The sequence below is a fragment of the Microcaecilia unicolor genome, chromosome 4 (assembly GCF_901765095.1).
Source record: "Microcaecilia unicolor chromosome 4, aMicUni1.1, whole genome shotgun sequence".
Lineage (NCBI taxonomy): Eukaryota > Metazoa > Chordata > Amphibia > Gymnophiona > Siphonopidae > Microcaecilia > Microcaecilia unicolor.
The window spans coordinates 59,066,977-59,092,700 of NC_044034.1; the positions used below are offsets into that span (position 1 = coordinate 59,066,977).

General features: G+C 47.6%; 1 protein-coding gene across 1 annotated transcript in view; it reads left to right on the forward strand.

Annotated features, from left to right (window-relative positions):
- ATM (ATM serine/threonine kinase) overlaps window positions 1-25,724 on the forward strand; it is a 293,334-nt gene that overhangs the window by 172,213 nt on the left and 95,397 nt on the right. Inside the window, 4 exon segments of the mRNA XM_030202389.1 lie at window positions 7,118-7,213; window positions 8,015-8,186; window positions 14,359-14,500; window positions 25,286-25,462. Coding sequence (XP_030058249.1) covers window positions 7,118-7,213; window positions 8,015-8,186; window positions 14,359-14,500; window positions 25,286-25,462 — 587 coding nt within the window.

Below are 25,724 nucleotides of genomic sequence, written 5' to 3' on the forward strand. Positions count from 1 at the left end.
GGCATGGCTCAGACAATCTCTGCGCGGCGGTGGCTTTGGCTGAAGCATTGGTCTGCTGACCACGCCTCTAAATCCCGCCTGGCTAGATTGCCTTTTAAAGGCAAGCTGCTCTTTGGGGTCGAGCTGGACAAAATCGTGACCGATCTCGGCACGTCTAAGGGCAAGAAGTTACCAGAGGTCAGGGCTCGAGCTAGTGCTCGCCCCGGTACCTCCAGAGGACGGTTTCAGGAAGCCCGTCGGTACCGCCCGGGCAGGTCGGGCTCTTCTGCCTCCTCTTCCTTTAAGAGGACCTTCTCCCCCAAGCAGCGTTCCTTTCGCAGAGACCGCCGTCCCGGAGGTGCTCCCTCCGGTCCTCCCCCAGGGTCTCGTACCCAATGACGGGGTCTTGGTCCACGCCCCAGTGCAGATTGGAGGACGGCTGTCCTCGTTTCTGGGCGAGTGGACCACAATAACTTCAGACGCTTGGGTGCTGGAAGTTATCAGAGACGGCTACAAGCTAGAGTTCTGCCGACCCTTAAGAGACGGGTTTGTACTCTCTCCCTGCAAGTCTCCGGTCAAAGCTGTGGCAGTGCAGCAGACCTTGGACAATCTCATCCGCCTGGGGGCGGTCGTTCCGGTGCCAGAAAATCAGCTTGGCAAGGGACGTTACTCCATTTACTTTGTGGTACCAAAGAAAGGAGGTTCTGTCCGGCCTATCCTCGACCTCAAGGGGGTCAATCGGGCCTTGAAAGTTCGGCACTTTCGCATGGAGACTCTCCGCTCTGTTATAGCGGCAGTGAAGGCAGGGGAGTACCTGGCATCCTTGGACATCAAGGAAGCGTACTTGCATATTCCCATCTGGCCTCCTCATCAACGCTTCCTGCGTTTTGCAGTACTGGGCCGACACTTCCAGTTCAGAGCCCTCCCGTTCGGGTTGGCTACTGCTCCGCGGACCTTCTCCAAAGTAATGGTGGTCATCGCGGCCTTCCTGAGGAAGGAAGGAGTACAAGTCCATCCTTATCTGGACGACTGGTTGATCCGAGCCCCCTCTTATGCAGAGTGCGGCAAAGCTGTGAACCGGGTGGTTGCTCTTTTGAGCTCCCTGGGATGGATCATCAACTGGGAGAAAAGCCAGCTGCGCCCCACTCAGTCCCTGGAGTATCTGGGAGTTCGATTCGACACCCAAGTGGGCAGAGTGTTCCTGCCAGACAATCGGATTGTCAAGCTTCAGGCTCAGGTGAACCAGTTCCTAGTAGCCTCTCCTCTTCGGGCTTGGGACTATGTGCAGCTGTTGGGCTCTATGACGGCCACGATGGAAGTAGTGCCCTGGGCCAGGGCTCATATGAGACCACTTCAACACTCTCTGCTGCAGCGCTGGACGCCGGTGTCGGAGGATTATGCGGTGCGCCTTCCCTTGGGCCCAGCAGTGCGCAAGGCGCTGAGCTGGTGGACGCAGATGGACAAGTTGTCTGCAGGAATGCCTCTGGTGACCCCAGAGTGGATTGTCGTCACGACGGACGCTTCCTTGTCGGGCTGGGGAGCCCACTGCTTGGGAAGGACAGCGCAGGGACTCTGGTCTCCTGCAGAGGCAAAGTGGTCTATCAACCTCCTGGAACTCAGAGCCATTCGGTTGGCGCTTTTGGAGTTCATCCCGGTACTGGCGTTGAAACCAGTACGGGTTCTGTCGGACAATGCCACGGCTGTGGCCTATGTCAACCGCCAGGGAGGTACCAAGAGCGCCCCTCTAGCCAAGGAGGCTATGAATCTATGCCAGTGGGCGGAAGCGAACCTGGAGCAGCTTTCAGCGGCCCACATTGCCGGAGTCATGAATGTCAAGGCGGACTTTCTCAGTCGCCATACCTTGGAGCCCGGAGAGTGGCAGCTATCTGCTCAGGCGTTCTTGGACATCACGAAGCGCTGGGGCCAGCCGAGCCTAGATCTGATGGTGTCATCGGCCAATTGCCAAGTGCCGCGCTTCTTCAGCAGAGGACGGGACCCTCGATCCCTGGGAGTAGATGCTCTTCTCCAACAGTGGCCGACACAAGAGCTCCTCTATGTGTTCCCGCCCTGGCCCATGTTGGGCAGGGTGCTAGACCGGGTGGCAAAGCATCCCGGCAGGGTAATCCTGGTGGGTCCGGATTGGCCCAGACGTCCCTGGTATGCGGACTTGATCAGGCTCTCAGTCGACGATCCTCTGCGACTGCCAGTGGAGCAGGGCCTGTTACATCAGGGGCCCGTGGTGATGGAGGATCCCTCCCCCTTTGGTCTTACGGCCTGGCTATTGAGCGGCAGCGTCTGAGGAAGAAGGGCTTCTCAGACAAGGTCATCGCCACTATGCTGAGAGCGAGGAAGCGCTCTACTTCTACTGCTTACGCCAGGGTTTGGCGTATCTTTGCAGCGTGGTGTGAAGCAGGCTCACTTTCTCCCTTCACTGCTCCAATTTCTTCGGTGTTGGCGTTCCTGCAAGAAGGTCTAGAGAAAGGCCTGTCGCTCAGTTCCCTTAAAGTCCAGGTAGCGGCTCTGGCTTGCTTCAGGGGCCGCCTGAAGGGTGTTTCCCTGGCTTCGCAGCCAGATGTGGTGCGCTTTCTCAAGGGAGTTAATCACCTGCGCCCTCCTCTGCACTCAGTGGTGCCTGCGTGGAATCTCAACCTGGTGCTAAGAGCATTGCAGAAGCCGCCTTTTGAACCCTTGTCGAGGGCATCTCTGAAAGACCTGACGTTGAAAGCAGTCTTTTTGGTGGCTATCACTTCAGCCAGAAGAGTTTCCGAGCTCCAGGCACTCTCTTGTCGAGAGCCTTTTCTGCAGTTCACTGAGGCAGGAGTGACTATTCGCACAGTGCCTTCCTTCCTGCCCAAGATTGTTTCTCGATTCCATGTGAATCAGCAGCTCTGTCTCCCTTCCTTTCGTAGGGAGGACTACCCAGAGGAGTACTCTGCTCTTAAATATCTGGATGTGAGACGAGTCATCATCAGATACTTGGAAGTGACCAATGATTTCCGGAAGTCAGATCATCTGTTTGTCCTGTGTGCAGGTCCTCGTAAGGGTCTGCAGGCTGCTAAGCCTACAGTGGCAAGATGGGTCAAGGAAGCCATTGCAGCGGCTTATGTGGCCGCGGGGAAGGTGCCGCCTATCCAGCTGAAGGCTCACTCCACAAGAGCTCAGGCGGCCTCGATGGCAGAGGCCGGATCCGTCTCCTTGGAAGAGATATGCAAGGCGGCAACTTGGGCTTCGGCTCATACATTCTCCAAGCATTACCGTTTGACTGTGGCTGCACGGGCGGAGGCCCGGTTTGGAGCTTCAGTGTTGAGGTCAGGGATTTCAATGTCCCGCCCTGGGTGAGTACTGCTTCGGTACATCCCACCAGTCTATGGATTGATCAGCTTGATGATATGGAAGGTAAAATTATGTATAATCATACCTGATAATTTTCTTTCCATTAATCATAGCTGATCAATCCATAGCCCCTCCCAGATATCTGTACTGTTTTTATTCTGGTTGCATTTCAGGTTCAAGTTTAGTCTTCAGTTACTTCAGAAAGACTTCGTGTTCAAGTTTTTTCACTTGGATTCTTCAAGAGTTAAGACGAGTTTGTGTTACAGTGAGCTGCTGCATTCCTCTCCCCTCCGTTTTACGGGGCTGGATTGAGACTTAAAATTCTGCCGGCACTCCCTCCCGCTTCGTGCGGCTGTAGGGCAGCTTTGTACCCTTCCCGCTTCGGCGGTGTTAGGGTCAGTCAGCTCCTCCCGCGGTTGCGGTTGCAGGATAAGCCAGATCCCCCCGCATCGGCGGGTGTGGTGTCCCTCCCCCGCTCCGCGGGGATGAGCTGGACGGATTCCCCTCCCCCACTTGTGTGGGGATGAGCTGGGTTAATTCCCCTCCCCCGTTTCGGCGGTGGTGAGCTGGGCAGAGTGGCCCTTCGTGGGTGTAATTCTCTAAGTGCTGAGTCCTGCGGATGGAGCTTTGATATCGACATACTGAGGAGTTTCCGGCAGCACATGACCACATATAGGGAGGCAAAAGTTTGCTCTCTATCTCCACCTGCTGGTAGATGGACACAACCCACCAGTCTATGGATTGATCAGCTATGATTAATGGAAAGAAAATTATCAGGTATGATTATACATAATTTTACCATTTTTGTTTTCCGTTCCTTTCCTAATAATACCTAACATTCTATTTGCTTTCTTCGCCACCGCTGCACATTGAGCAGAACTCTCCATTTGAGTTGCTTTATGGCTGGAGGGGAGAGGGCCCCTTGACCTATTAAGAGAATATTGGGAGGGGAAAGTTGACACCTCTGACACCCCTGTAATTGAATATGTAGTTAACATGCAGCAGAGATTAGAATAACTTGCAGGTAGCTCAAACTAAGCAAAAGAAATTGTATGACCGTAAGGCCTGAAACAGAGAGTTTTATGAGGGCCAGCAGGTACTTGTTTTGGTCCCAATTCATCAGAATAAACTCCAAGTTAATTGGGCGGGACCGTACAAGGTCATAAGGTGCCTGAATGATACAAATTATGTTATATCTGTAGACTCTCAAGACAGAAAACAGTGTACCTTTCATGTAAATATGTTAAAGGCCTATGCAAATTGCACAGCTATGGTACTAGCTATGTGCAGCCTACCAGAAGAGTGTCAGGATAGTGAGCCCATGCCTGACCTCCTAGCAGAGACCTTACCAGAGAGACCTGAAACTGAAGAGAGACTCCTGAGGTAGGACAAGTATTTCTCCCAGTCGTGGTCTCCTGATTATAGGAAAGTCTTTAACATATGCTTTAATGTTCCATTAAATCTCTTCACCAACCCATTAGTTTCAGGGTGATATGGTGTGGTATGTACAGATTTCACTCCACAGTGTGCTCATAGATTCTGGATCGTCTCTGGCATAATCTGTGTCCCTTGGTCTGAGATTATTTCTCATGGATATCCTACTTGGGAAAATATTTCTAGCAGGGCAGTGGCAATTTTCTCTGATTCTATGAAGGATAAGGCTACCTCTTTAGAATATCTGGTAGCAAAATTCACCACTGTCAATATCTATCTTTTCCCAGTCCAGCTAGGGACAGCTAGAGGCCCCACTATATCCACAGCTATTCTCTCAAAGGGCTCACTGATAATGGGTAAAGGTTTCAGGGGTTCTCAGGGGTGATCTTGGATCTTACCCACTTTTTGGCTCAGGTTTGACAATAGCTACAGCTTGAGATACTCCTAGCCAATAGAAGTTCTGTGTCAATCTGATGCATGTGCGTGTTACCCCCCTGATGTCCTGCTAGTGGAATATCATGTGCAATCTGTAGGAATTGTTCTCTGCATGCCCTGTGCACTATAAGCTGCTTGCCTGCTGTCCAGGACCTATTAGGATCAACAGGATCAGTCTCTACAACAGGCCCCCTTTCTATATGTTTACCAGTCTTATTGGTTGGCTGACCAGCCTTCTGCCTCAGGGCTTCTAGGTGAGGGTCAGAGTGCTGTGCTTCATGAAAAGCATGTCTCTGTCCTATGTCATTATCCATATCTGGAAGGGTCTCTGCTGGTGACTCTGACAAATCAGGGTCATCAGTCTGATCAATAGGTGTGTCAGTTAAATCAGGCTATTCCATACTCACGGCCCTGGTCACCGCTGGAACTGGTACTGCTGGAAGCACTGGAGTGACTCCTCTTGTTCACTTGGTCAGTCCCACTGGGACCAGATCTGGAACTGGAGAGGTGATCTCTGTTGCTTCTGTTTGTTGGGCCGCCCTTGCCTGACTACAGGTCACCATAGTGGAAATGCTGACTCTGCTATCGAGGGTAATATTCATTGGACCTATGTCGGTCCCACACAGCATTGGCACCGGCATGTTTTTCATTATGCCTACTTCTCTGAATCCAGGCTTGGTGCCACAAAAAAAGAAGGACAAAGGTCTGTCACAAAACGCCTAGCCACCCGCCTGGGGTTACCCCGTGGCCACTTAGAGGGTCTATCTCCAGCACAGCTGAGGTTTGCCTGTACCTGCCACTTGTGCTCTACACTAGCACCAACTGGGTTACAACCACCTCTGGGTGAGTCTCCTGCTCTCAAATTATCCCCAGTGATTTCTAGATTTCAGGAGGCCCCTACTCCCAGTGGTCCCACATTTCCCAGAAAGCACTCAAAAACCCAACACACAAACCACCAGGATTCTTTATCAGTCCAGAAATGCAGAGTCAATAAACAATTGTCTAAAAAATATATTGAACAATGAACAAAAATGTGCTGTCAGCAAACAATAACAGGTAGCTGAAATATGGATAGCTGCTCACCAGTTATCAAATATAACTCTTTTTTGCAGGGCTTCGATAAAAATCTCTCTCTCTCTCTCTCTCTCTCTCTCTCTCTCTCTAAACTAGAGAAATGCACTTCAGAATTAATCTAGGCAGTTTACAGGCTTAAAACACACTGTTCTGTCACACCCGCCTTTATCTATTTTTTCATTCAAAAATATTACAATCTGTAAACTCTGTAACAACTTCACAAACCAATAGTGTTAATATTCAAGAGCCCCATTTTAACACATTTCCACTCATTATTCATTTCTTAATTACATACTACTACTACTACTACTACTACTTATCATTTATTTCATTCTTTCCTGTCCTAATCTTTGCACACACATTTCCTACATTTTATTTTATTTATTTATTTAGATTTTGCTCACAGCTTTTTCAGTAGTAGCTCAAGGTGAGTTACATTCAGGTACTCTGGATATTTCTCTGTCCCAGGAGGGCTCACAATCTAAGTTGGAGCATGGGAGCAGTTTGTTTACTGCACATGCCACTCAAATATTTTACCTCACTGCAGACTTTATACTTGCACTAGCTAGTGTCCTACAGAATCTCCACACAGGTCTTCACAAAAAGGCCCCTTAGGCAAGCTCGTTTGTTGTGTGTTGCCAGAGCTCCTTGTTTTATGCATATCCAGTAGCACCTCTTAATGGGAATGAGAGTGACACTGGCTGTTGTGGCCAAGGCTACTCAAACATTGGTTAGAGTGTAACTAAAATGTGTAAGCTATGCATTTGTATGATAAAACAGTATCACTGGAAATTATAATTTGGAATTATAATATATGTTGTGATGCAAAAAAATGCATCATACTTTTTTCTTTTTTCCTCAGAAAACCCACAGAATAGTGTTGTAGTGAAGCTGGTTGTAAATCTGTTGCAGCTGTCTAAGGCTGCAGCTAACTATTCAGGTGGAAAAGAAGTTTTAGGTAAGTATTCATTCTGGGGCAATCGCAGTCAACATTGTATGCTTCAAGTGTCTTTTCATTAGTTTGTATGTTACATAAGAACATAAGAATAGCCATACTGGGTCAGACCAATTGCCCATCTATCTCTGTATCCCACTTCCAACAGTGGCCAATCCAGGTCACAAGTACCTGGCAGAAACCCAAATAATAACAACAATATATGCTACCGATCCCTGGGCAAGCAGTGGCTTCCCCCATGACTAACTCAATAGCACACTATGGACTTTTCCTCCAGGCACTTCTCCAAATATTTTTTAAACCAGATATACTAATCACTATTACCAGATCCTCTGGCAACAAGTTCAAGAGCTTAACTATTCTTTGAGTGAAAAAATATTTCTTCTTGTTTGTTTTAAAAGTATTTCCATGTAATTTTATTAAGTGTCCCCTGGTCTTTGTACTTTTTGAAAGAGTGAAAAATCGATTCACTTCTACCCGTTCTATAGCACTCAGGAATTTATAGACCTTAATCATATTCCCCAGCCATCTCGTTTTCAAGCTGAAAAGCCATAACCTCTTTAGCCTTTCCTCATATGTTCTATTCAGGTTTAAAACATGAGTGTTGTAGAAAGCATTACAAGTAAAATTGTTCAATCAAATAAATATCACTTCTGTCCATATTTTACTGGGATTAATATAGGATATCTTATGCTGTAATTTTACAGGATCTGTAAAGGACAGGTTTTTTTTGTGTGTAACTGGTTCTTACAATTGAAATAAACAAGCATAGAAACAACTGATTTTTTTATTTTTTATTTTCAGAGGCTGTTGGAAGTTGCTTGGGAGAGTTGGGTCCCATAGATTTTTGCACCATTGCCTTGCAACAAAGTAAGGTTGCATCGTATTCCAAAGCAGTTGATTTACTTGACGATAAAGAACTTGAGTGGATCTTCATTATTCTAAATCTATTAAATAATGCACTGACAGATTGCTGGTGAGTGTTCAGCATTTAGAAATGTAAGACGTGACAGTAGATAAGAACCAGAAGGCCCATCTGGTATAGTTAATTTTGTAGCTGCTGACCCACCTGAGAAGATGTAATAGAGCAGATTGACAAACTATCATAATTGGATGATATATACAACAGATTTCATAAAGAATGCTACATTTATATTGCAGAATACAAGTAATTTCCAGCATCTTATTCAATTAAGTTACAGTACTTGACAAATGGAGAGTGACCAATGAAATATCTGTTTTTAAAAAGGGCTTCAGGGATGGTCCTTGAAACTGTAGTCCCAGTGAGTTTGATGTCAATGTAGGGCAAAACAGTAGCCTTTTCTGAAGAACAAAATATTACTGTCTGGATTTTCAGAAAGCATGTAACAAAATCCTTCATGAGACTCGTCATAAAATTAGGAAGTCATGGGATAGGAATCAGTGCTATATTCTGAATTGGTGGCTGGTTAAAAAAAATAAGATACAGAGTAGGACTACATAACAGTTTTCACAATATAGAAGGGTTACTTTTTTTTTATTTTATCTTCCTCGGGTTCCTCATGGAGACAGGTATTTTTGAATATATTTGCAAACAATATGAAAAGGGAGCAAATAGTGAGGTCATCAGATTTGCAGATGACAAAAAAAAATTATTCAAAGCTGTTAGATCATGAGCTGGTTTTGAGGAATTGCAAGAGGTCCTTGTAAGACTCAAGGATGAGTGTCTGAATGGTAGATAAAATTGTGTGGAGAAGTGCAAAGTGATGCATTTAGGGAAGATTAATTTAAGCCACAGGTACAGATTGCTGTGTTTCCATATTGGGTATTTCCACCCAGAAAATGGATCTTGGGGTCATTTTGGGCATTACTTTGAAATTCCATCAACTTGCACTGCTTCAGTGCAAGTTCTTTTGTACTTCATGTTTGATTCCTTCTCTACCTTTGGTTCAGGTCTCACGTCTGATTTCTGCTCTACCTTTGGCTCCTGATCCTGCCTGTTTTCTGCTTTTCTGAACCCTTCCGTGGGTCTAGTCTCTCTTCATCCATATTCTTTCCCGGGGTAGACCTCCACAGTTTGAACCAGGAGTTAGGTCAAAATGGAGGCTACAGCAGAGACCTTAAAGAACACTAGCAGAGGTTTGTTTTTTTTTAAAGATATACAGGGGCAGCTGCAGGCCTTTCAGCAGAAGGCTGATGCTCTCTGGCCTTCTGGTTAGGAACAAGGACAATGGGCTGCCCCACCCCCAGAGCTTTATTAGAGAAGTCTGATTGCACCTGGGGAAAATTGCAGGGTTGGTTCAAGGTTTGGTTTGAACTTCAGATGAACATATTCTCCTCAGACTCATTCAAAGTAAGCGTTATAATTTGCTTACTCACAAAGAAAGCCCTGGGATGGGTTGTTCCATTCTGGAGCAGAGCAGCACTGTCCTGGACAATCTGGAACGCATTCTAACTGCCCTTTCCCATGCGTTTGGGGAACTGGAGTGAGCTCAATTGGCTGAGAATAACATAATGACCCTCTGTCAGGGTTGATGACCAGCAAGGGCCTACGCAATAGAATTCCAACATTGGGATAAACTCGACTGGAATGAGTTGGCTTTCCACGCCCATTGCTGATAGTGTCTTGCAGCTTCTATTAAAGATGAGCAGGCATAATTGTTATCTCTGGCTCACCTCAAAAAGCTGTGCACACTCTTTTCATATAGAAAGAACCCTATCAGAATGCATCCTGGAAAAATGTGCATAGAGGACTGTACTAAGTCATAATATATCAAACCTCCAAAGGAGTCCATGGTAATGGATACTGTGACAAAACAGTGGGATTTAAGCCTGTAAACTGTAATAATTGTTTCTTGAAGTGTATTTCTTTAGTTTGGCCAGCAGGTGGTATATGTTTATGTTTAAAGCTGTTACAGAGAAAAGACTGTTCTTTAGTTAGCACACAGAGAAGGAATTAACTGCAGTGATGTGGCCAGCTACTTTAAAAATGTGCTGTTCTGGACTCTGATTGGCCCAGGAGCTCAAATTCAGCCAGGATGTACTGGCTTTTTTTTTTCCAGTCTTAGCCAGGAAGAAGATAGATACAGATCTCTTTGCTGAGGTCCTGTGAATGTTATATTTGATAACCTGTGAGCAGCTATATGTCCTGATCTCCCCAGGTACTATTTAATAGTAAACAAATTTTATTTTTTATTTTATTTATTTGTACATTTATACCCCACGTTTTTTCCACAGTTTTGCAGGCTCAAAGTGGCTTACAATGCACTGATAGGCTATTGCCAGATCAGAGGTGATACAGTTACAATTAAATGAGAATCAAATAGATAGAATCAAAGAAACAGAGAAAATAGATAAGATGAAAGGTGAAAAGAATTTAAAGATGGTCCGCTAATATGTTGGTAGGAAGGACTTCAGGCGATATGTTGAAGCCTTGGAGTAGGCTGAATCTCTGTAGCTGCCTGTGCAAACTCTGACGTTGAGGAGGTTTTGACTCATTGTGTGAGGCAGGATGAGACAAGAGCTGCCGAACAGGCCAAGTCGAAATAGCAGGCTGCAGAAGGAGTCGAAAGTTGCTCTTCAACCGACCACACCAGCTCCCCAGACGATGGCTGCAGCAACCAGGTGTCGTAGATCTAAAGGCCCAACGGCCCAGCCGCAACGATCAACGGTTGAAGAACGGGACTGGAGCGAACGGGCGGCAGGCTGAGTGCATGTTGTTGCAACCAAAATGCGGCAGTAAGTGGCCTGGAGAGTAGAAGAGGGAACCAGAGGCAAACGGCAACAGCTGGAAACTGTCAATGCTCGGCCGCACAGCTGATCGCACTCAAAGAAGGGGCCCAGGATGCTAGCAGGCCCGGCAACAACACCGCCAAGGAATGTTTAGATAATTTTATAAGTAATCCTATTTCAATTATCTGTTATTTGTTTGCTGATTGCACCTTTTCTGTTCATTGTTCTAATTTTTCATGACAATAAACATTTTTAGTTTATTGCCTCTGCTTGTCTGGACTGACAAGAATCCTGATGGTTTGTGTGTTGGGTCTGTGGGTGCTTTCTAGGAATTGTGGGACCACTGGGGAAGTGTGTTGCCCCAGTAACCTAGAAATCACTGGGGGAACACCTTGAGAGCTGGAGACTCACCCAGAGGTTGTTGTGACCCAGGTGGTGGGTGCAGGTGGACCTGAGCTGTTCTGGGGATAGACCCTCTTAAGTGGCTGCAAGGTAGCCCCGGGCAGGTGGCTATGCATTTTGTAACAGACACCCTGTGTCAGCTGAGAAGGACTTTGCCTCTATTGCGGACTTCTTGGGCTCAATCAAAATACCTGAAGGAGCTGGCTGCAGAATCGTGAGCAAGCTTCCTGAGCAAATGCAAAATACTTGAAGGAGCAGGCTTCAGGAGGCTGGGAACAGGTATAGTCCGCACCCTGTAAACTAAAGTTTGTGATGAGTACCACACATGATCATGTGGTTACGCCGGTCTGCCTTTGATGAAAGGACAAGAAGCTTTCAGCATATGCCATGATTGACTCTGGAGTCTGTCTGCTCCATGGTTTACTTTTCCTCAGTATAAATAAAGATCCAGTATAGGAGAAGAGAGTGACTGTAGCATGGAAACCATTGATGGCTCACCTTTGTCATCAAGCTCTGTTACTCTAGAGACTGAGCCTCATATAGTGATTATGAGCCAGGATCACCAGGAAGTAATACAATTTGATTTGATTCATGGACACATTTTGCCATAATCTTGGGGATGCCTTGTTTAGAACAGCATGAACCCCATATCCAGTGGAGAGCTCATCAGATCACTTCCCATTTCTGTTTTGCCAAGAGAACTGTTTGTCCAGTCTGGAAATGAAAGGAGATGACCCCAGAGTGTATTGCTATAAAAGTACAGGGATGCAGAGGGAATCTTGGTACCTATCAGAAAAATACTTAAAGTATTGGGAAATGTTAGATAAGGGTGCTACAAACTCTGTACCCCTTTCATAGACCTTACAATTGCCTGATAGACTTGCAGCCAGTACCATTTGGCAGACTTTGCTCCCTTTTGAAGCATAAAGTCGTAAGATAGTATTTGGAAGAGAATCTAAAGAAGGGATTCATCAGGCTTTCAACTTCTTGAGCAGGAGTTCCAATATTTTTTTTTGCCAAGAAGGATGGCTCTCTTAGTCATGTATTGATTACCAGGCACTCAGTACTATGACCATTCAGAATCAGTCGGTACCGGCCACCTTGGCAATTAGAGAATGAGGGAATTATTGGACTGAGACTTCTGGTGGCTAGGGTGGGGGTCCAAGAGACCAAGAAGAATGTTCTGTTAATTTGTGCTTGAAATAAGGTTCCATGGGACAACTCTCCAGAACTATTAATGCTGCTATCTATACCTCCAAAACCCTGGATTTAATCACAGAGATAAGGCACATCAACTGACTTGGTAATTGTGGACTGTTTTTCCAAGATGCCCGCTATATAACTGCTGCAGGCCTGTCCTCTGCACAGGAAGTAGCAGACATGGTGGTCTGAGAGGTGGTCCATCTTCACCAACTGCCTTCTCAGATCAGCCCACCATCCTCAATCAAACATGTAAACAGAATGTGTGACTTGGACCTTAAATGATCACTAGAATAATTGGACCCAGCCACTGCCTAAAATTTGAAGCAGTTATCCACCAAATTTTACTGTTCATTACCAACCAGGGGTTTCATCCTTGTTTTCATTCTGAAGAAGTCTGAGACTCCAGAGCTCCAGTGACAGCAATCTGGGCTAAAGCTCTGCACAAACTGCGTGTACACATATAACAGGGGGTAGAAAAATCAGTGGAAACCCAGAAAAGATATGGTGATAAAAGACGAGGAGAGATTCCTCAGTTGGCAGGAAGAGATGTAAGAAATACTAGAACCATGGGAAAGATTCAGTAAAAGCTTGGCCAACTATCATTGAAAACAAACAGATTTATTACATGAAAATGAAAAGGTTCTATAAATCATTGGTTTCCAATATAAATGAGAGAGGTGTGGTAGCCGTGTTAGTCCACTCTTAAAGGTTATCAATAGAAATCAAACAAAATAAAACATGGAAAAGAAAATAGGATGATACCTTTTTTATTGGTCATAACTTAATACATTTCTTGATTAGCTTTCGAAGGTTGAAACACTATGTCTTTAAACAATAATAAATTGCCAGCTTTATAAGCAAAACAAAATTTACCTGTGCTCTTTCAGAAAAATAGCAGGACAGTCAGAGTATGACCTTATACAATGCAGATAGCAGATTTTATATGCTACCTAATCCATCACATGTCTTATACAAGCCAATGGGAGAAAATTAGGTTATTATATAAGAGCAAATAAGTAATAAATAAATTGAAAAATATTTTAAAATTGCAATAAAAATTGAAAAATAATGTGTCCCAGGGCAACAGTTTCCCTAGCAAAGAGTTACCTTCAAATAAGGGGTCCCATATGTGATTCTCACCTGCCTATCAGAAAAACCAGAATTACTTGTCTGTAATAGATGTTCTGTGAGCTACACAGCCCACCCACCACCTTAGGAAGTTGTTCTGTATACCTTGTTCTATTAGCTTTTTTTAACCATTAAACTGAACAGCAGGTCCAGTAACCTGCAGGAAATAATCACACTTACCAGGAAAGTACCTAGAAGGATTTAGGTATAATCAGTTGCTGTGGCTTAAGTTGAAATAACCTACCCATGTTTGCACCTCATTGTATTGCTATTGTCGGAAAACACCTAAGAAATTTTATGTTCTTTATGCAGTTGTAAATAAAGTTGATATTGCAGGTTAGAATTTATGTGAAAGGATGTTTTTGTTAAAATAACCTATTCTGCCTAGCAGTTGTTTGCTATTATGGAGGAGATATGCACTACGATAGTTTACCTTGCAAAAGTATTCTGATAAAGCCTGGATAGGAACCTTTGCGTCTTTTATTGTTATACCCTGATGCAGTTTCATCCTATAGCTCTTATGTGCAGTTTGTTATTTCAGTTTCTCTATGTAAGTTGGGGGGTTTTTTGTGTAATGGAATTAGTGTTTCACTAAAACCAGGAAGTAAAAGAACATATGTAAAGAACTACCTGAAGATTCTCTTGAATATATCAGATGAATAAAGAAGTATTATATCTATTGGCTTCTTTTTTTTCTCTCACAGCGTACAGGTTCGATCAGCTGCTGCTACATGTCTGAGAAATATTTTAGCCACAAAATCTGGTGTAAGGTTTTGGGAGGTGTACAAGAACAAAACGGATCCATTGCTGGTTTATCTGCAGCCTTTTAGGGTCTCCAAGAAAAAGGTATATGTTGCATCTATAAGTGCCAATTATCCAAATATAACTGACAATGCTACAGCATTTCCATTAACAAAAAAAGTGCTTTGTGTTTTTTATATTTTCTTATTGATACATAAAAAATGGGCATGGACACCGCACTTTGGGTGTAGGCCCTCCAAAACTGCAACACTGGTGGGGATGCCAAAGTCCATTAGCTGCCCAATCCACCTCCCTCCCCCTTGTGCTACTTCCCCTCATTTTGCTTAATCTTATGATGTGTACTTTTGGACATGATCTCAGATTTAGGGATACATTTTTATACTTGTGCAGAAGATATTACCCTCCTTGTTCCTGTGTCATCTACTCTGGCTCACTTGTCTGGTCTTATATTCCATGATTGTGCAGAATTGGATGGAGACACAGCACTGTAAGTTGAATCTAGAAAAAAAAACAAACCTAAAGTGATGTAGTTGGGCCCTCCATCTTTGAATCTAATATCTGGTAGTTTTACTGTTCAGAACACTATTTTTACTTTTGAATCTTCCATGTGGGTGTTGGGAGTGTTTTTAGATTTGAATCTTACAATGGAATTATGGGTTAGTTTCCTTTCTAAGAAGATTTTTCATATTTTGAGAAGGTTGCTATTATTAGAAAGTGTTTTGTGTTTGATCATTTTAGGATATTAGTACAGGCTTTGGTTTTACCTTTGGTTGATTATTGTAATCTTGTGTATGCTGGTTGTACTGTGAAACTGTTGAAGCAACTTCAGACCCCCAGAATAGTGCTGCAAGGTTGATCTGTCATGCAAAACAATTTGACAGGATAAGTTCAGTGCTAAGGAGATTATATTGGCTTCCAGACAAGCCCCAATTTTATTTTTTTAATCTTTGTATGTTAGTTTTTAGATCTGTTTTTGATCAGTCCCTACATATAAGTCGTTAAAGATATAAAACGACTTATATGCAGGGACTGATCAAAAACAGATCTAAAAACTAACATACAAAGATACAGAGAGCTAGGTTTTTACACGGTACTGCTAAATTGATTTTACATTTTCCATTAGCTAATACTACTACTACTTGACATTTCTAAAGCGCTACTAGGGTTACGCAGCGCTGTACAATTTAACATAGAAGGACAGTCCCTGCTCAAGTAGCTTACAATCTAAAGGACCAATGTACAGTCAGTCAAATAGGGGCAGTCAAATTGAGGCAGTCTAGATTTCCTGAAAGGTATAAAGGTTAGGTGCCGAAAGCAACATTGAAGAGGTGGGCTTTGAGCAAAGATTTGAAGATGGGTAGGGAGGGGGCTTGGCGTAAGGGCTCAGGAAGTTTATTCCAAGCATAGGGTGAGGCGAGGCAGAATGAGCAGGGCCTGGAGTTGGCAGTGGTGGAGAAGGGTACTGAGAGGAGGGAGGGGTTAAATGTAGTAGGTATGCTAAACTGCGGTCATCTTATCAAGCCCCATGTGGAATTCATTACTATTGGGTATTGGAGTAGAAAGGAATTATTTATTCATTCATAAGAAACTGAAGACTTCTTTTATTTGGAAAATATTCATTATATCTTTAGATATTGTGTACTTTGAATTACTTTGGATTTGTTTTTAAATTAAATTTCCTAGAACTGGCTAGCTTCTTTATTGTGATCTGAGTAGAATTAGTTAATTAGTTTTGGTATTCTGTGGCATGTAAGAATAAATATTGTATTGTTTTGTATTCTCCCCCCCCCCCCCCCCCCCAAAAAAAAAAAACAAAACTTCACCAGAATGAATATACAGTAAGTGGCTGAGGTCCACACAAGCCCTCTCTAAGGACTTTTCCACAGGGCTATATTAAGGCTTAGCAAACTAGGCACATCTCTGGGGCCCTGTCGAATGTGTTTTGGACTCCGCTAGCTAGGCAACTGTACTGACGTTTGCATTAATGGGCAGAAGCCAGAAGGATGGCCAAAGTGTCTAGACATATTTCAGAATTTAGAGTGCTATGTAGTTCTTTAATCCTCCCCACTGCTGAATGATTGTGCCCTGCCTTTTTTCCAGTGTCCCTAGCTGCACAGACAAGGTATAGAGGAGGGAGGCAGGCACACTGGAAGGCAGCTCTGGTCACAGGAAGGGAGAGGGAATGCATTGTGCTGTGTAAGTGAAGTTTCTACACGAGGTAGAGAAGTAGCCTAATGGTTAGTGCAGCAGGCTTTGATCCTGGCAACCTGGGTTTGATTCCTACTGCAGCTCCTTGTGACTTTGGGCAAGTCACTTAGCCCTCCATTGCCCCAGGTACAAAAAATCTTAGATTGTGAGCCCCCTAGGGACAGAGAAAGTACCTGTATAGTGAATGATACATACCTGTAGCAGGTGTTCTCCAAGGACAGCAGGCTGATTGTTCTCACGACTGGGTGACGTCCGCGGCAGCCCCCACCAACCGGAAAAGGCTTCGCGGGACGGTCGGCACGCAGGGCACGCCCACCGCGCATGCGCGGCCGTCTTCCCGCCCGTGCGCGACCGCTCCCGCCAGTTGAATGACAAGCAATAAAATATGAAACACAACTCCAAAGGGGAGGAGGGAGGGTAGGTGAGAACAATCAGCCTGCTGTCCTCGGAGAACACCTGCTACAGGTATGTATCATTCACTTTCTCCGAGGACAAGCAGGCTGCTTGTTCTCACGACTGGGGTATCCCTAGCTCTCAGGCTCACTCAAAACAAGAACCCAGGTCAATTGAACCTCGCAACGGCGAGGGTACAACAGAAAATTGACCTACGAAGAACAACTAACTGAGAGTGCAGCCTGACCAGAATAAATTCGGGTCCTGGAGGGTGGAGTTGGATTTACACCCCAAACAGATTCTGCAGCACCGACTGCCCGAACCGACTGTCGCGTCGGGTATCCTGCTGGAGGCAGTAATGTGATGTGAATGTGTGGACACATGACCACGTCGCAGCCTTGCAAATCTCTTCAATAGTGGCTGACTTCAAGTGGGCCACCGACGCTGCCATGGCTCTGACACTATGAGCCGTGACATGACCCTCAAGAGTCAGCCCAGCCTGGGCGTAAGTGAAGGAAATGCAATCTGCTAGCCAATTGGAGATGGTGCGTTTCCCGACAGCGACCCCTAGCCTGTTAGGGTCGAAAGAAATAAACAATTGGGCAGACTGTCTGTGGGGCTGTGTCCGCTCCAAGTAGAAGGCCAATGCTCTCTTGCAGTCCAATGTGTGCAACTGACGTTCAGCAGGGCGGGTATGCGGCCTGGGGAAGAATGTTGGCAAGACAATTGACTGGTTAAGATGGAACTCCGACACCACCTTCGGCAGGAACGTTGGGTGGGTGCGGAGCACTACTCTGTTGTGATGAAATTTGGTATATGGAGCGTGAGCTACCAGGGCTTGAAGCTCACTGACCCTACGAGCTGAAGTGACTGCCACCAAGAAAATGACCTTCCAGGTCAAGTACTTCAGATGGCAGGTATTCAGTGGCTCAAAAGGAGGTCTCATCAGCTGGGTGAGGACGACGTTGAGATCCCATGACACTGTAGGAGGCTTGATAGGGGGCTTGGACAAAAGCAAGCCTCTCATGAATCGAACGACTAAAGGCTCTCCAGAGATGGCTTTACCTTCCACACGATAATGGTAAGCACTAATCGCACTAAGGTGATTCCTTACTGAGTTGGTCTTGAGGCCAGACTCTGATAAGTGCAGAAGGTATTCAAGCAGGTTCTGTGCAGGGCAAGAACGAGGTTCTAGGGCCTTGCTCTCACACCACACGACAAACCTCCTCCACTTGAAAAAGTAACTCTTTTTAGTGGAATCCTTCCTAGAGGCAAGCAAGACCCGGGAGACACCCTCAGACAGACCCAACGCAGCGAAGTCTACGCCCTCAACATCCAGGCCGTGAGAGCCAGGGATTGAAGGTTGGGGTGCAGCAACGCTCCGTCGTTCTGCGAGATGAGAGTCGGAAAACACTCCAATCTCCACGGTTCTTCGGAGGACAACTCCAGAAGAAGAGGGAACCAGATCTGACGGGGCCAAAAGGGCGCCACCAGAATCATGGTGCCGCGGTCTTGCTTGAGCTTCAGTAAGGTCTTCCCCACCAAAGGTATGGGAGGATAAGCATACAGGAGGCCGGTCCCCCAATGGAGGAGAAAGGCATCCGACGCTAGCCTGCCGTGTGCCTGAAGTCTGGAACAGAACAGAGGCAGCTTGTGGTTGGTCTGAGAGGCGAAAAGGTCCACCGAGGGGGTGCCCCACTCTCGGAAGATCTTGCGTACCACTCTGGAATGGAGCGACCACTCGTGCGGTTGCATGACTCTGCTCAGTCTGTCGGCCAGACTGTTGTTTACGCCTGCCAGGTACATGGCTTGGAGGAGCATGCCGAACCGGCACGCCCAACGCCACATCCCGACGGCTTCCTGACACAGGGGGCGAGATCCGGTGCCCCCCTGCTTGTTGACGTAATACATTGCAACCTGATTGTCTGTCCGAATTTGGATAATTTGGCAGGACAGCCGATCTCTGAAAGCCTTCAGTGCGTTCCAGATCGCTCGGAGCTCCAGGAGGTTGATCTGCAGATCCTTTTCCTGGAGGGACCACAGACCCTGGGTGTGAAGCCCATCGACATGAGCTCCCCACCCCAGGCGAGATGCATCCGTCGTCAGCACTTTCGTGGGCTGTGGAATTTGGAATGGGCGTCCCAGGGTCAAATTGGTCCGGATGGTCCACCAGAGCAGTGAAGTGCGGCAACTGGTGGAGAGGCGGATGACATCTTCTAGATTCCCGGTGACTTGGAACCACTGGGAAGCTAGGGTCCATTGAGCAGATCTCATGTGAAGACGAGCCATGGGAGTCACATGAACTGTGGAGGCCATATGACCCAGAAGTCTCAACATCTGCCGAGCTGTGACCTGCTGAGACGCTCTGGTCTGCGAAGCCAGGGACAGGAGGTTGTTGGCCCTCGCTTCGGGAAGGAAGGCCTGAGCCGTCTGAGTATTCAGCAGAGCTCCTATGAATTCCAGAGACTGCGTTGGCTGGAGATGGGACTTTGGGTAATTTATCACAAACCCCAGCAGCTCCAGGAGTCGAGTAGTGCACTGCATAGACCGGAGGGCTCCCGCCTCCGAGGTGTTCTTGACCAGCCAATCGTCGAGATATGGGAACACGTGCACTCCCAGCTTGCGTAGGTAGGCCGCCACCACCACGAGGCACTTGGTAAACACTCGAAGGGCAGAGGCGAGCCCAAAGGGCAGCACACAATACTGAAAGTGCCGTGCGCCCAGGCGGAATCTGAGATACTGTCTGTGAGCTGGCAGTATCGGTATGTGAGTATATGCGTCCTTTAAATCCAGGGAACATAGCCAATCGTTTTTCTGAATCATTGGCAGAAGGGTGCCCAAGGAAAGCATCCTGAACTTTTCTTTGACCAGGAATTTGTTCAGGCCTCTCAGGTCTAGGATGGGACGCATCCCCCCTGTTTTCTTTTCCACAAGGAAGTACCTGGAATAGAATCCCTGCCCTTCCTGCCCGGGTGGTACGGGCTCGACCGCATTGGCGCTGAGAAGGGCGGAGAGTTCCTCTGCAAGTACCTGCTTGTGATGGGAGCTGAAGGATTGAGCTCCCGGAGGACAATTTGATGGCAGGGAGGCCAAATTCAGGGCGTATCCGCACCGCACTATTTGGAGAACCCACTGGTCGGAGGTTATGAGAGGCCACCTTTGGTGAAAAAAACGTAACCTCCCCCCGACCGGCAGATCGTCCGGTACGGACACTTTGAGGGCGGCTATGTTCCCATGGATCCAGTCAAAAGCCCGTCCCCGGCTTTTGCTGTGGAGGCGCAGGGGGCTGCTTAGGCGCACGCTGTTGACGGGAACGAGCGCGCTGGGGCTGTCCCTGTGCCTGACGAGGCCTTCGGGCCGGCTGGTTGTACCTACGCTTTGCAAAAGAATAGGGTGCAGCCTGCCGGGCCCGGGAAAAACGTCCACCTGCTGAGATGAATGCTGAAGGCGCCCGGTGGGAGAGCTTGTCGAGAGCGGTTTCCCGCTGATGCAGTTGGTCCACCAGCTGCTCGACCTTCTCACCAAAAATGTTATCCCCCCGGCAAGGGACGTCGGCCAGTCTCTGCTGGGTGCGGTTGTCCAGGTCAGAGGCACGCAGCCATGAGAGCCTGCGCATCACTATACCTTGGGCCGCAGCACGAGATGCCACGTCACAGGTGTCATAGATACCCCTGGACAGGAACTTTCTGCACGCCTTCAGCTGCCTGACCACCTCCTGATAAGGCCTGGACTGCTCCGGCGGGAGCTTATCGACCAGGTCCGCCAGTTGTTGCACATTAGTCCGCATGTGGATGCTCATATAGAGCAGGTATGACTGGATGCGGGTCACGAGCATGGAGGATTGGTAGGCCTTCCTCCCAAACGAGTCCAGAGTGCGAGACTCCCGCCCCGGGGGCGCCGATGCGGTATCCCTCGAACTCCGTGCCCTCTTGAGAGCAGAATCCACGACCGCCGAGTCATGGGGCAATTGGGGCCGCATTAACTCTGCGTCAGAGTGGATCCTGTACTGGGACTCTGCTTTCTTGGGAATGGTGGGGTTAGTTAACGGTCGCACCCAGTTCCGAAGCAGTGTCTCCTTGAGGACATTGTGCAGCGGTACCGTGGAGGACTCTCTAGGTGGTGATGGATAGTCGAGGACCTCGAGCATCTCGGCCCTCGGCTCTTCCACAGAGACCACGGGAAAGGGAATGCTAATAGACATATCCCGCACAAAGGAGGCAAAGGAGAGACTCTCAGGAGGCGAGAGCTTCCTCTCCGGTGAAGGCGTGGGGTCCGAGGGAAGGCCCGTAGACTCCTCTGAGGAGAAATATCTAGGGTCCTCCTCTTCCCCCCCACGAGGCCTCATCCTCGGTATCGGACATAAGCTCGTGTAGCTGAGTCCTGAACCGGGCCCGGCTCGACGTCGAGGAACCGAGGTCTCGGTGTCGTCGAGCGGTAGACTCCCGCGCCGGCGGGGACGGAGCTCCCTCCATCGACGTCGACGGGGACTCCACCTGCGTGGCGGTCGAGACCGGCGCCGCAAGCGGCGGCGGTGTCGACGGCCCCGGCGCCGGGCTAGAGCTCGCCGGCGCCACAGATATCGGCGCCGAGGGCGCAAGCACCCCCGCGCCGGCACAGCCTGGCGCATCAGCCCTACCAGGATCCCTGGAAGGATGGCTCTGAGGCACTCGTCCAGGCCCGCTGCCGGGAAAGGCGGTGGGGCCGGTAAGGGTGTCGATGCCAGAAGCTGATGGGGGCCAGGAGACGGCACCGAGGTGCCGGAATCCTGACGCGTCGGTACCTCCACAACCGACGGGGACCTCTCCTCTCGACGATGACGCTTCGGCGTCGCCTCCTCTCCGATGTCCGGATGCACCGAGGGCGACCGGTGACGACGCTTCTTGTTTTTCTTTCGATGCGCGTCACCGGCGCCGGGAGGTATGGAGGAGGAGGAGGACGATCCCCCTCGGTCCCGAGGGGCCGGGTCAGACAGGGTTCGGTCCCGTGGGCCACGGGCTGAGGGAGTGACCGGGGCCGACTGCCCACGCGGCCGCTCACCTCTACCCTCACCGGCGGGCCGACGGGACCTGTTCTCCTGGGGTCGATGCCATCGGTGCCGATGTCTCGGGCATCGATACCGGTACCGAAGGACCGGGCGTCGATACCGATGCCGTCGAGGTCGACGTCGAGGGGCCGGCGCAAGTTCCAAAAAGACGGTCCCGCAGAACTTGCCTCGCAACCTGAGTCCGTTTCCGGAGACCGAGACACAGGGAACACGACTTGATATTGTGCTCCGGCCCGAGGCACTGGAGGCACCAAGCGTGGGTGTCGGTCTGCGAGATCGGCCGGCCGCAGCGACCACACTTTTTAAATCCACTCGGGACCTTCGAGGACATCGACGGAAAAATCGCGTCGGCGAAGTCAAAGTCGTCAATGGTGGCTGAAATCACACCTCGAAAAAAGAAAACGACCGTGCGGCCACTAGGCCGCAACGCGGCGTCCCCGCTGGAAACGAGGGAAAAAAGGGAGCGCGTGCTCCACACGCTCAGGTGTTTTTTTTTTTTTTTTTTTCCTTTTGAAAAAAGAAACCGGCGGTAACAAAAAACTAAGAGAAAAAGCAACGATCCGCGTAAACGCGATCGAAAATCCGGCGGCTGAAAACAGAGAGAGCGGCAAAGCACAACTCTCTCCAGACGCGGAAAAAAAGGAACTGGCGGGAGCGGTCGCGCACGGGCGGGAAGACGGCCGCGCATGCGCGGTGGGCGTGCCCTGCGTGCCGACCGTCCCGCGAAGCCTTTTCCGGTTGGTGGGGGCTGCCGCGGACGTCACCCAGTCGTGAGAACAAGCAGCCTGCTTGTCCTCGGAGAAATAATGTGTACAGCACTGCGTACGTCTAGTAGCGCTATAGAAATGATTATTAGTAGTAGTAGGTAGGATGACTGAGCTTTGTAAGGGGCACTAGGCTGACCTTGAAGAGAATGGTGTCCTATGGGAGTAGAAAAGGGATGGGTAGAGGGAGTGGGGCCTGTTGAAGGCTAAGAGAAATAACAGGGTGGGGGCACTCACTGATGCCCAGATGAATGAAAGCCCCACACTGTTCCAAACAGTGCTCTAAAAATAGCGCTGGAAGAGCGCAGGGCTTTACTACCCCTATGATTATAGATAGCATGCAAGTTTATCTGTCAAAAGCCCAAACAGGGGCTGGAGGTCAGTGGGACCACCAGACCACCTGAAACAGGAAGGCCCTGGTGGCCTAGTGCCCCCATCAAACCCCCACTCCAGCAACACGGGGATTGGAGGTCCGGTGGACCTGCAGTCCCCCCAACCCCCCCCCCCCGCCCACCTCCCTTATATGGCATGAAGCCCCACCCAGCGCATCCCAGGATGCACTGGGCAGGGCTGGGCACCACCATTTTCAAGGCAGCGCTGGAAGAGGAAGGAGTTAACTTACTCCCTCATCCAACACTAAAGGTATGGGGAGGTGAGGAAGAGGGCCGCTAGACCACCAGGTTGGGGGGGGGGGGGCTTGGTTTGTGGCTCACCAGGGCTTTCTTTTGGGGATATGAGGGGGGTTAGGGGATCTCCACCCCCCCCCCCCCCCATGAACTTTTGGCTGGCATAGGGTTTGTCGTGGACAGCGCACCAATGTTTGGCGTGCTGCCCACTGATCATTGGGGAGCAGTATGTTTAGCATGCTGCTTGCGGTAAGAGCCCTATTTAGCATGCATTTGCATACTAGTTGCGGTCAGAACCCGTGAGCGCATTTTTGATGCACTTGGGGTCTCTGATCATGGGGCAGTATGAAATACAGGCACTAGTATGGCACTAATAGTCTCTAGCACCCACGTTTGCTTCTGATCATCGGCCCAAGAGTGAGCACAGAACAGCAGGCAGAAGTATAACACCTGAAGTGCGTATGTGTGCATCTGAAAAGTTAGCGAGGATGTGTGTTTCTCTGGTGGGGCTAGGGTCATATAAAGTGTTTGCTGTTGAAAATTTGGGCTGAACAAGTCCACTGGTACAAACATACCCTTGTGCACATGGGTGCAGAAGAGTTCTCGTCCTGGGGAAAAAGGGTAATGGGATTTGACATACCACATTTCTCTAGTACAGGTAAAGCGTTTTACTTTTTATTTTATTGCATAAAGTTTTAAATGTATTATAACATTACAGGAAATATTTAGACAACAAAATCAAAAACAAAGTAGAGCAGAATTATAATAGTATAAAGCCCACATAAGTGGAAAACAGTTTGAGGTCATCACTTAAACTTAGAAAAAAAACCCAGAAAACAAGATTAAGCACAGGCTAAACTTTTGGTTTACTTTTATTATATGCAAGTGGTATCCTAATACTGCTTCTGCACTGTCTATCATTTGGCGACATGAAAAAATTGGTAAATATAATTTTCTGTTTCTTCCACTTGTGATGCCTCTCTGAAACTTCAGTTTTTCTATATTATAGCTTGGGCACATAATCTAAAATCTCATTCTTTGGCCTTCAATATAACTCTTTGGTGAGGTCTGCCCTTGTCACATTTGGTTTGTACTAGAGGCAATGGAGGATGAAAAGGATTTATACAGCTCCCCTGTTTCTCAGCCCACTGCTCTAATCACTAGTCCATTCCACCGGAAGCATGTGCTTGCACAATTCCCCTGTTTACTTATGACCTGCTGCTGCCACTACACCTAAAACTAGGCCCTGCAGTTTTTCCTATGCTACTTCTGTAAAGAGGCTAAGTGGAGAGAAGGCCATGGATGAAGATCATTGTTGGGGGGTGGGAGGGAGGATTGGCAGGAAAAGAGTATTACTATAGGGAGGATTGAGAAAAGTAAATGGGAATCCATGGTAAGGGCTCACACATGTATATTTGTCTAGAGCCCAGAATAGAGTAAACCATCATGGATCATACCTGCTGTATGTGACTCATCCTGGGATGCGAATGTATCATCTCACAGTGTATCCCTAACCCCAGTAATGTAGGAAAAGAGACCATAACTTGGGCTTCATGTAAAGGCACTAAGCTCCAGATAGATTATCTTTGGTATTATTTACTTATCAAGGATTAAATGTCACTGTTGTCTTATAATGCATTTTGCAGGCCACCCATATAGTTAGTTCATAGATACAGGCATTTGAAAATGGAAATTTTTTAAACAGTTACCCAATTTTATTGTTGCTTATTATTTTAACCAACCATAACAATGTCCGTTATACTGTATAAACATTCTAAAAGGAAGATAGTCGAATGAGATATGTATTAGATATATATTGCTTTATTTTTGTTAGTTTGTTGAAGTACCAGATGTTGAGATGAAGGAGCCTCTGGATAGCTTAGATGATAGCAGTATATGGATTCCTCAATCCATTTGCCACGACAGCTGGATCAAGAACCTGGCTTGCATGCTGCTGGACAGTGGCGGGGTGAAAAGTGAGGTACTGCGGCTACTGAGGCCCATGTGTGAGGTGAGTTGAAACCTAGTCACCCTGTATTTGAGGCGAGGCCAGTTACCCACGCACTTTGAGTCTAGGATTATGATCTTATGAAAGCTAACGTAGCTACAACTTCTTTTCTTTGGTTACAAACAACTCCTCTTAGAAGGCAGAAACTTGAGTAGGATGGCTGAATTCATTTGTAGCCGAATATGGTTTCTAGTGGTAAATTTTACTTAAAGTGTTAAGTAAGGCATACAGTACAGTAACAATATGACTTTATCAGAATCTACCC